Here is an 11,384-nt window from a genome sequence, read left to right on the forward strand (position 1 = left end):
CTTCGGGAGCTCCAGCGCGCTCCACAGCATCGCTCAGGGCACGTTTCCAAGTGCCCTCAAACCCGACACACCAGCGCGACGCCGCGGGCGCGGGCACGGCGCGGGGCGGAGCCGGAGGCGGTGGCACTGTGTGCCCGCGCGCCTGCGCTCGAGCGCGCCCCGCCGCTCTCGCCCATTGGGCGGGGGGGAGGTGGAGGCGTGGCCATCCCATAGCAGGTGGGCGGAGTCGGTCGCCGCCGCGGGCTGGGGGAGGCGGGTTCCTGCGGAGCGGCCGCTCTATCCGGCGGACTCGGCTGCTCTGGAGGAGAAGGGTGAGCGGAGGGGGGGGAGGAGGTCCCTCCTGCTCTAAGATGGCGGCGCAGAGGAGGAGTCTGCTGCAGAGTGTGAGTGGCACCTTCCCCCCTCCATGCACACGCACCCCCCCCAGGGTGGGTGCGAGGGGGATACCCGGGCCTCCTCCTCAGCCGCCCCCCGCAGTGCTGTGTGGGAAGGTGGAGGCCCGGCGAGGGCGAGGAGCGCCCCACCGTCAGTGGGAAGGTGGGTTGCTGCCCTCCCGCTCCCTGTGCCGCTTGAGGGCAGGGGGTCCCATCGTGCGGGGGGCCCCTGCGTGGTCGTCGATCCCCACCCTGGGCTGACCTGCCGCTCTGCAGCGCTGTGGGGCGGCAGGTGGCTGCGGGGGCCGTGCCTGTGCTGCGGACATCGGGGTGCCTGGCTGTGTGAGGGGGGACAGCAGGCGTTTGCAGGCCGTGTGTACGTGAACTGATAGTGTCCGGCAGGGAGGTGGCGGCCCCAGGGATGTCTCCCTGATTGCTGGCAGCAGCAGGGCCTCAGTCCCCTTGTCCTGGGTGAGCGTACTCCGGCGAGGGAACCAGAGCCTTCCCTGTACTCCCGTGCCGTGGATGCGTGAGGCTGTGATTCATCATATGAATAGCTAAGCTAGCGCTATATCAAGCGTAAAACTTGGGTGGAAATTTCATTTCTGGTTTCTTGTTAACAAGAGCCAGAGGTGCAGCCAGAGCTCAGCTTCATAGGGAAAGGAAGTGATAAGTGATGCAGTTCTGCACCAGTTAATACGAAGTTACTGGCTGGGGTGGTGTGCTACCCTGTCGGCAAAGCAAGAAGGGTTGGAAAGAGGGTGGGGATGGACTTGCAATCTGTACTGGACCAGGATCCTCATGTCAGGCTGCTTGGGGTTTATGTGGTCTCTTTCCTCTTTCTGCCTCCCAGGAACAGCAGCCCAGTTGGACAGATGACTTGCCATCCTGCCATCTTTCCGGGGTGGGCTCAGCTCCAAACCGTTCCTACAGTGCAGATGGTAAGGGGACAGAGGGTCACCCCTTGGAAGATAACTGGTTGAAATTTAGGTAAGTGGGGTGTACCTGGGACACAGACTCCTGCAGACACAAGGGCAGGTAAAAGTGGTATTTAGTTTGTCACACAGGACTCTGAAGAAGAGGGTGGGGTCCGAGCATGCAGGAGGTGTCTGGAGGAACTTGTTACATATGCCTGTGTCTTGCAGACATCTGTGGCCTCTTCGCTTCTGCCCTCTTTTGACAGGAGTGAGAACAATTGCTACCTCTATGGTGTCTTCAATGGCTACGATGGCAACCGAGTCACCAACTTCGTGGGTCAGAGGCTCTCTGCAGAATTGCTGCTGGGCCAGCTACATGCAGATCACAGCGATGCTGATGTGCGTCGAGTTCTGCTGCAGGTAAAGAAGTTTTGTCTGGGAACGACTCCTGCTTCTCACACTACCCGCCTGCTCTTTTTGCCACCATGGGAGCAGCATCTGGTTTCTGTGGGGGTTGGAAACATCTGCCAATGGTTGCAATTGCACTCATCCTGAGCAGCTGTAGTGCTTTGTTTCACTCCCGCCTCACATCCATCTGTCCCCCTGGCTCTGTCAGCAAAGTGCTGAAAGCTGCACCTAGTCTTCACTGGACATGCAGGAACAAGTCAGCCTGAGAAGGAGATGACAGCAAGTGAAAGGGGGAAGTTAATGTGTGGGGAGATGGATTTGTGAGTGCACTTTCTTGAGTGATAGGCAAGATCTTACAGTCAACACACAAAATCAGATAGGTATCTGACATTGCTGTAAATGTAATTTTGATGTTTTTGTCTCCTGTTTTGAGTTGTTGTAGATTGTTTTTAACAAGCTATTCACTAGTTGTACCGAAACAATTGTGTTTCGATTGTGATGTAGTGATCCTTGAATGTAAGAGTGCAGTGATCATCCACTCTTACAAGCCAGTCCTAGGTGGGGGTGGGTAGCCTCAAAGGTTAGTAGGCATTGGATAAGAGCTTAGTTTCTCTTTATGGCCTTTTTTAGGCTTTTGATGTGGTGGAAAGAAGTTTCCTGGAGTCCATTGATGATGCCTTGGCAGAGAAGGCCAGCCTGCAGTCACAGCTACCAGAGGTAATATAGCCTTAAGCATGGAGATTGCTGGAGGTCCCACCTTCCAGATTGCTAGATGAGGTTTGGGCATATTAATCAGTCTGGTTTAAGGGAGGATGTAACTGAAAATTATTTCTCTGTGGTTCTCTTCTGGGAGCTTGCATGAAGTGAAGCAAGCATCTTGGTCCATTTCTCAGAGTTTCCACTGTTCATACTGGCACTACTTAGACCCATCACTGAGTATCTTAGTAAGGAACTGAATATATCAAGGAGAGGAGTTCATTCTATATGTGTGGCTTTTCCAGGACAAAGCCATATGACACAGATGTGGATTCTGTTCTTCAGGTGAACTGGACTGTCGTCTCCAGAAGCATATCAGAGCAGTGTCATTTGTTAGGATTGAACAAATAATTGTCTTTCACAGTCTTGGCATGAGGCTAAGACATGCCATGATGAGTCCCTTCCCTCCAGAATTTTGATTTCAGCTGTGCATTTTGTGTGGTGGACAGTGTATTTAAGCTTCCCCCTCATTTTGGGTTTCAGGGTGTCCCTCACCACCAGCTGCCTCCTCAGTACCAGAAGATTGTGGAGAGATTGAAGGTTGTAGAGCAGGAGATCTCTGGAGGAGCCATGGCTATTGTGGCTGTTGTTCTCAACAACAAGCTCTATATCGCCAATGTGGGTGAGTGGTTTTTTTGTCAGCAGCTCAGTCTAGGCATTTCTGAGGATGACTGCGGTTCTAGGAAGTGAAAGAAATTTGAATGTGGGGGACAGTTTCTTTGGTCTGTGGCCAGGGAGTGATATGCTTGTTGCTTATAGGAGCACTTGAAATAAGCCCAGCTCTTTATTTCTGCAAGTGTTGGCTGATGCAATGTGTATGACCAAAGAGCAGAGGGAAAATGGGTTGAGAGGCAGTAGTGCAGGTTCACTGAGAAACGGAGAGCTTTCTTGTGAGGTACCAGCTCAGGCCAGGATGAAGAGCTGTCTAGCAGGCCTACTATGCTGCTAGCAAGGCTACTTTTTGGAGATCATGATGAGACAGTATATGAGCCTTTCTCTTCTTTTCTGTCTTTATTCCCCTCTCCTGTTCCTTTTCCATTTGGATATGTTCCCCTTCTTAACAGCAGAGCTATCTGGTGCCTCATCTCGCTGCTCCCACTGCAGGTACCAATCGGGCACTGTTATGCAAGTCAACAGTGGATGGGCTGCAGGTGACTCAGCTCAACGTGGACCATACTACAGAGAATGAGGATGAACTTTTTCGCTTCTCCCAGCTGGGTAAGTGTTGGGTTTCATGTTCTTATCTGAGAACATCGCGTGCGTCCGTTTATCTGGGGCACCAGGAATGACTCAAGCTGCTGCAAACAATAAATGACCACAAAAAAGAAGCTTACCATGGTTTCAAATGGCCAGTTCAGTGCCACCTTTTTCTGCTTATCTAGCCATTGTGAGGCTACAGAGTGAGTAAATCCAGCTCACTGCACCAGCAGAAAACTATTTCTTTTTTTTTTTTTTTTTTTTTTTTCCTCCAAGCTTTGAGTGTTTTGTGTCTGACTGCCAAACTGGCATTGATTTGCCTTCCAGCTGTGTGATTGCTGGAGTCCATAGGAAGGCGGGAGAAGAAGCACACAGCCAGAGGGTAGAAGTGGGATGAACAGTATATGATTGTGCCTTTGGAGGCAAACCACAGTTATGCTGGGTTAAGTTCTGTGTGATGCTGCACCCTCGGGATGGTGCGTTTCTATATGCCTTTGTGCAAGCTGCTGAAAAAAAAAAAAGCAGCTATACTTCAGACAGAGCCGGGCCAAGCACTGGCACTCACTGCTTTCACATCAATAACTATTGAACTCTTAGTGCAGACATTTTGCTTTAGGCAATTTCCCTTTTCCTTTACCATGTTTGACATGTTTCCTTTCTTGGTCTAGAACTAGCCCAGACCGTTTGTGTGATTGCTAGTACCAAATTCTTCTTATTGAGATACTTAAGTTATGTACCTTTGTTTGGGTAGATCTAGCTTGGTGTTCTTCATTAGGTTCACCTAGTAGATATATTCTTATCTGGTGAGGCAACTGATGTAATTTACTGCTGCTGGGTCTCATTTTATTCTATTTCTCTTCTGTTTCCTCTTTTACTCATATTCCTGCAGTAAGGGTTGTGTGCTATGAAGCACAAGACTGAATACAAGAATCCAGGGCAAGAGACCCTCTAACTGCCTTTCTACTGCCAGAAATGTAGAATTTACCTGCAGTCCATAGCAGAACAGGGGTCTTCTAGAAGTGATGACCTTAACTTGGTGCAGCAGTGGCTCTTCTGCTGGCAGTCCCACCAGAAGGGAGAGCCTTGAACAAGCCAATGTGCAGAGGCTGTTTGATATTTTTTGCAGGGTGAGGTTGAAGGACAGTGATAAGAGGTAGTGGGGATAGCATTTGTCATGGTGGTGCCTATGTTGCACCTCTCTTGGGGGAAGGTAGGGAGAGGTCTTAGACCTTTGTGGCTCTTCACCCAGCACGTTGCAGCTTGTTCAGTGCTCCGGGAGAGTTACTGTGATTTAGACACAACCTCTCTGGCGTTCTGTGAGCCTCCCTGTGTTTGTGTCTGTCGGCAGCATGTATCCCCCTGCCAGGAGCTGGCAAATAAGCCAGGCCATGTTGATGAGTCAGCTGTGGTCTGCAGCAGATGGCAGAGTTGTGTCTTACTGCTGGGGTAGGTATGGAGCCATCTGTGCAGTGAGGCTTTGTTTGACTCTGGGAGAGTTTCAGTTGGACCCCTGCCTTCACCTTCTACTGAGGACAGTCATCCCCAGATAAAATCTCAAAATAACATTTTCTGCCTGTTAGCTCTAGGTATAACCAGGAAAGGGGAATTGCCAGAACAGACCAGGTAAGTGGCTCAGATAGTAGCCCCACCCAGATGGTCCCTGTTAGAACCTTCAGGATGGGATTCCTTCCTAGACCCTGCCAGAGGTATAGGCTCTTAGTTTTATTTAAATAAAGACTTGCTTGGTCATTATCTTTATTTTAGGACTAGCCCACATCAGTTTGAGCACTTGAGCAAATTCAGTACCTCTTGTAGATAGTTCTCCTTTTCTCCCTCTGCAATCTAGTGTATTAGTGAAATTGTCATGTGGAGTTTAGGAGCAGGGATCAGTAATATGCAGGAGAAAAAGCAGAATCCTTAACATATATTTTCCTCCTTCCTGCCTTCTCCCATCGCACAGTCCAGAGCTGACAGGCGCAGATGTTCCCCTGCCTTTTCAGCAAATGCCTGTGTGCCCAGGCCAGCTGCTGCCAGTGGCTTTGAACCAGGATGTGGGCTTTGTCTCAAGGCCAACTGTTGCATTCAGAGTGCATGTGGCCTGTGTGTATCTCTCCTCTCTCCTTCCCAGACTACAACTAATGAAAAGGTGTCCCTTGGAACACAGCAAACTGCCCTTCCTTTTCTCCCTGTTGGGCCCCTGATAATTCTTTGGCATCTCAGTTTGTCTTACAGCTCTCTTTAGGTGTGGATATTTCTTTTCTCATTCCTGACAGCGTAGCCAGAGGAAGTCCTGCAAGTTTCCCAAAGTCAATTAAACTTTTTTTATTTTTCAATCTGGCAGGCTTGGATGCAGGAAAAATAAAACAAGTGGGAACTATTCGTGGGCAGGAAAGCACTCGGCGCATTGGAGATTACAAAGTCAAATATGGCTATACTGATATTGAACTACTCAGGTCAGAAAAAAATCAACTTTGTGGTTTCAAGCCCTCCTTTTTTTGTGACCCCTCCATTCTCACCTACTACATCACCATCAAATACTAAATGATACCATCTCATTCCAGTGCTGCTAAATCTAAGCCCATCATAGCAGAACCTGAAATCCACGGTGGCCACGTGCTGGATGGCGTGACTGGCTTCTTGGTGCTCATGTCTGAAGGGCTCTACAAAGCACTGGAGGCAGCTCATGGGCCTGGGCAGGCCAACCAGGTGAGCCTGCTCACAAAGGAGATGTTCCCTTGGCTGTTGACACACTCTGTCAGTGTCAGCTGCTCTCATACAGACTCTCCTCCTCGTCTCTCCTGTGAGTGCTGAATGCCTGTGCCACCCCATTCCAGTCTGTAATAATATGGGAACTGCTCTGCCAAGCCAGTTCTTCCAGGCAGCTACCTTTCCCTTTGGAGCTGCCCGTTGAAGGGAATGGGGTGATCCAAGGCGCAATGGCACATACCAGCAGGTAAGACAGACAAGCGTCAGATGGGTTGCCGTAAAGCCTCTTTGATGAGATGGCAGGGAAAAGTTTCCTCCAAAATCTCCTAAACATCATTCCTCCATTTTTATTTTTTCCTCTCATTCTCTGCTCAGGAAATTGCAGCCATGATAGCCACAGAGTTTGCCAAGCAGACATCGCTGGATGCTGTGGCACAAGCAGTAGTGGACAGAGTTAAGCGGATCCACTGCGACACTTTTGCCAGTGGTGGGGAACGGTCCAAGTTCTGTCCCCGGCATGAAGACATGACGCTGCTTGTGAGGAATTTCGGCTACCCCCTGGGTGAGATGAGCCAGCCCATGCTGACACCAACGCAAGGTATGTTGGGGAGAGAATGAAGCAAAATGGAGGGTGGAGGGTAAGATCTCTTGATTGATCCAGCATTGACCTAACATTGGGAGAGTAGATGCTTGGTGTAGAAGGAATTTTCTTATTAAAGGGATTATCAGCTTCTGAGACATAGATTCTGTGACAATTTGATACTGTACGGCATCTAGCAAGGCAGTTTAATATAAATACTTGGGTTCTTTGAGCTTTTTTTACTGCTGTGCATCTCCAATCACTCATGTTTCAACTGCATTTTATAGCTCTTATTTTTTCCCTTCTCAGGGGGCCGTGTCTACCCAGTCTCAGTGCCATATTCCAGCTCCCAAAGCACAAGCAAGACGAGTGTCACACTGTCTCTTGTCATGCCTTCCCAGGGCCAGATGGTCAATGGTGCCCACAGCAGCTCAACTCTGGATGAAGCCACCCCCACCCTCACTAAGTAAAAGTCCTGCTCTCTCACTGCCTGCAGTTTCTCCCTGTGCCTCACTCTGTGTAAAGTGGTTGAAAAGCAGAGACACACCTGTCAGTTACCTGTCAATCAAGCCCTTATCTGGAGCATGGCCCTCCTGACTGCAGTGCTGACAGCCATCATAATGTGTTAGCTGGAAAGCGATTGTGTGAGGAGTGGGAATGAATAAAGTGAGCAGCTTGGAAGCCAGCTCTGGGAACATGGCTCGAGAGCAGCATCTGCTACTGTTCACAGAGGGCACTCTGGCAGCGAGCAGCTCTTCTCTTTGGATGTTGTGTGCCAAGTGTGTTGGGTGTTGTGCGTGGAGGGAGCGTGGGTGCCCTTCATCTTAATAAGGAAGAGGGGCTATGCAGGTCACATGTAGGGCTGCTGGAGAGGCTGTGCTATGCAAGTTGGCTTGCTCATGGGCAGAGGCCAGGATAGAAAAAAATGAAAAAGGTTAGAACTGGATCTTGTATTCACTTTGCAGTCATACTAGTTACTGGTTTAGGTTCAGCCTTTGGCACAGGCTGGTGTGTGTACACACTGCAAAGTGAAGAAGTTCTCTGGTTACTGTGTTATGGTAGCTCCAGAAACAATGAGGCTGATGCACTAGAGCTGCTTTGGCTGCAGCATGGGTCATGCAAGAATAGCTTTCCTTGCTGCCAGACTCTTCCTGTAAAACTCATTCTGTATGGGTATGGGGAGGCCAGCAGAGTGCATGCCTTTTTTTTTTTTTTTATTCACCTTTTTTTTTTTTTTCCTGCTTCCTCTCCTCTGTTCCTTAGATGCCTTGATGTACTTAAGGCCTTCCAGTTAAATATGAATTGGGTATCTGGTGTTTATCAATTCCAAGCAGTTCTCAACACTTCTAATGCTCTGATAGAGCAAGAGACTGCAACTTCCTACCTCTTTGCTAGGCATAGCTTGATCTGTGAAGAGGCTGGCACTTGTTCTGGTGCATTTCTTGTCCAAAGCATCAGATGTGGAAAAATAAAGATGTCTTCTCTTTTTCTCTCCCTAGCCAAAGCCCAACTGTGACACTCCAGTCGACTAATACTCACACGCAGAGTAGCAGCTCAAGTTCAGATGGGGGCCTCTTCCGCTCCCGGCCCACCCACTCGCTCCAGCCAGATGAAGATGGGCGTGTGGAGCCCTACGTTGATTTTGCAGAGTTTTACCGGCTTTGGAACATGGACCATGGCGAGCAGGGAGCACTGACTGTGTCCTAACATGGAAATCTGCCTCCTCCAGACACCCTGCGCTTGGCTGCACGAACAGAGACTGAGGCAAGAATGAGAGCGCTCCACTGAGGGCTATGTTGTGCCAAGAGTTACTTGCTATTCAGGCTGTGTTGAACATGGCTGGGGAGCATGTGCAGCGTGCTTGACATGTGTTGCCTGTGCCATGCACCCTGTCCTGACCAACCTTGTTCCTTCGGAAGCCCTGTGAATAGGGGAGGGGGTCTTCAATGCAGCCCTCGCTGCAGGTTTTCACAAATAAAAGATGCAGAGAGGACTCCCTCTGGATAATGCAAGAGTAGGGGCCTGTACAGTTGCGGGGGGTGTGTGTGCGTGTGTAGGTGTACACATGTGTGCCTGTGTGTGTGCTGTCATAATGTTTCCACAACTCAATGCTGTGATTCCAGTGTTCAACTCCATAGAAGATACCTCTATTTTGCAGAATAAATAACTTATAGCTACACTCATTGGCACCTGTGTGGCTTGCTTACATTTCTTATACCATGTGTGGGTGTGACAGCTCTTCCTGGTGAAACCCTCTATTCTTCCAGAATAGGGGGTTGTACCTTGCAGCAGGCAGGCTTTTGTTGTAAAAGTGGCCTGAGCTCTTGCAGGTGACTTAAAAGCATAAGGTGTTTGTCCCAGGCTTACTTCTTTGCTGAGCTTTGGCGCTGGATTATGGTTTGGAGTTAAAAACCAATAATCTGAATTTGTAGTTTGTAGGCAAAATGCACATTGTTTCCTTTAAATGCAGGCCATCTGGAAAGTTGCAGAGGGCAGGTGGGGTTTGTAATGCAGTTTTCCTGTACAGGCTTCTGGAACACAGCAGGAAATCACGTGGATAGAACCAAAACTGTGTCGTGATGCGGCTGCCTGGAGGATGCAGATGTGCACCCTCGTATGGGAGCAGAGAGGGGGGGCAGTGAGGAGAGGACGGTCCGTCGGTCTGCTGGATACATGTTGGGTCAGCCAAAGCCTGGTCTCGCTGGTGGAGGCGTCGGGATCATGGCGATCTTCCTCTTCAGTTCAGGCTTCTGACAGCAGGCGGCAAGAGAGCCTCTTCCCGCTCTTGCTCCAGCCCTCCTCTTCAGCCTGCCTCGCTGGCTCCCTGGGGAAGGAGCCTTTCCTCAGCAAACGGGGAGGCCTCGGGGGTGACCGCTGTGCTGCAGCGCCTGATGCCTTCGTGGGGAGTTGTGATATGGTACCAGGCAAAGCCAAGAGAGTGCTAGAGGAGATTACAGGAGAAAGGGCAAGTGAGGGAACCAGCCTGGGTTCCATCCTGGATATATTTTTTTTTCTTCCAGGCTTGTCACCTTAGGAAGGAGAAGGGGAATACGAAAGGATCAGGATGAAGTAGCAGAGGATGCTGTAGCCAAGCCCTGGTGTGTGCAGGTTCAAGGCACCCGTAGTGTGGAAAAGAGCAGAAGGGGGTTTATCTCTTTGGATAAATCAAATACCACCGAGTGCCCTGAGGCAAGATTTGAGTTCGCCGAGAAATACGTGGGCAGGATCAGAGCAATGAGAAATGCCAGCCTCCTCGGCAGGCACAGCAGGGATCCCCTGCACGTAGGTGTGTGGCTCTCCACTGCTGCCCCGTCCAGGCCCCGCTGCCACAGCTTTGCCCTGCAGGGTTTCACGTGAATTGCGTGGGGCTCTCAGCTGCTGGGCTGCCTGCAGAAGCTTGTGTTTCCCTCCCTCCTGTAGTTCCCGGGAAGGCTGGGTGTGCCGGACGTGCCAGCACAGGCACCTACCGTCAAGACCCTTCCAACCCTACCAGGGAAGTGGCATTCAGTGGTGTGGAGGGAAAAGCAGCAGAGGTGTATGAGGTTTGGTGCCATGTCCCCAAGGGTGATTGAGACAGCTGCTGGCAGTCCCTCACCGGTGTCCTGTGAGGAGTTTTGGTATCTGAGCCCAGACTTGACTCTGTTGTCCAGGACCACTCCAAAATGTCATTTGACTCGGGGAGCCTATTCTTTCCTCCGGGTTGTTATGTGGCTATTTAATAGGATGCTGTGATCCTGATATGGACTAAAATGGAGTTGAAAAGGTTTTATCCTATTCTGTGTTCCCTAACCTGGCATGGATTTTGATAGCTGTATAAACAAGTCTTTTTTTGCTTATTTCCCCCATCTATGTTATTTGCTAATTTACACCGAGAACAGTTCCAGTGGGAAATATTCCAGCATGAGGATGCTCCAGATAAGTTTTAAGAATTGCCAAATGTGCTTATATAAAGCAGAACACGCAAAACAAACTTATCCTTAGGCATAATTACAAGTTTATGAAGTGGGTAGGAATGGGTGGATCACACTACAGTGTGTCTATGCAGCCACTGGAAAAAAGATGAGGAAAATAGGATTTTTGCACATGCTATATATGCTGTGGCTTAGGACTCCAGGTCGAAGAAACAGACTGAACGTTGTGTACAGGGGAGGGAGGCTCGTGAGCAAATGTTAGTGTTTAATATTGTCTGTAGGGAGTGATGGGAAGATGCAGGCTGTAACAACAGTGGAAAAACTTCCTCTTCCCTGCCCCTTTAAAATGAAGGAGTGGGTGGAAGAGGACAGAACCAGAGCAATCTGGAGAAACAAGAGCAGGGGCCTTTTTGCAGTGTAGTGAAATTCAAAACCACTAGAAACATAAAGTGCTAGGCAGAAAGAGAGAAAAACAGTGCAGCTATGCACCACAAGACTGCTGCAGAGGAGCTGGGAAATTTAAGATTTGGATATG

At 49.8% G+C, this 11,384-nt stretch overlaps 1 protein-coding gene across 2 annotated transcripts; it reads left to right on the forward strand.

Annotated features, from left to right (window-relative positions):
- The first annotated feature begins 277 nt into the window (after nt 1-277).
- On the forward strand, nt 278-9,111 carry TAB1 (TGF-beta activated kinase 1 (MAP3K7) binding protein 1). 2 transcript variants are annotated; one of them, XM_074902512.1, is made up of 11 exons: nt 278-383; nt 1,228-1,364; nt 1,558-1,711; nt 2,330-2,416; nt 2,939-3,077; nt 3,560-3,673; nt 5,994-6,105; nt 6,214-6,358; nt 6,734-6,956; nt 7,248-7,404; nt 8,438-9,111. In XM_074902512.1, the coding sequence occupies exons 1-11, from the start codon at nt 351-353 to the stop codon at nt 8,643-8,645; spliced, it is 1,509 nt and encodes a 502-aa protein (XP_074758613.1). In that variant the 5' UTR covers nt 278-350; the 3' UTR covers nt 8,646-9,111. The 2 variants fall into 2 exon arrangements, with proteins under 2 accessions (XP_074758613.1, XP_074758616.1); XM_074902515.1 differs by having other exon boundaries at nt 6,734-6,951; nt 7,237-7,404.
- The last annotated feature ends 2,273 nt before the right edge of the window (nt 9,112-11,384 follow it).

The sequence above is a fragment of the Athene noctua genome, chromosome 3 (assembly GCF_965140245.1).
Source record: "Athene noctua chromosome 3, bAthNoc1.hap1.1, whole genome shotgun sequence".
NCBI lineage: Eukaryota > Metazoa > Chordata > Aves > Strigiformes > Strigidae > Athene > Athene noctua.

Coding starts and splice junctions, on each gene's coding strand:
- TAB1 (XM_074902515.1), top strand. CDS start 351: ATGGCGGCGCAGAGGAGGAGTCTGCTGCAGAGT. Junction 2,417..2,938: donor TGCAGTCACAGCTACCAGAG/GTAATATAGCCT, acceptor TTTGGGTTTCAG/GGTGTCCCTCACCACCAGCT. Junction 6,952..7,236: donor CAGCCCATGCTGACACCAAC/GCAAGGTATGTT, acceptor GCTCTTATTTTT/TCCCTTCTCAGGGGGCCGTG.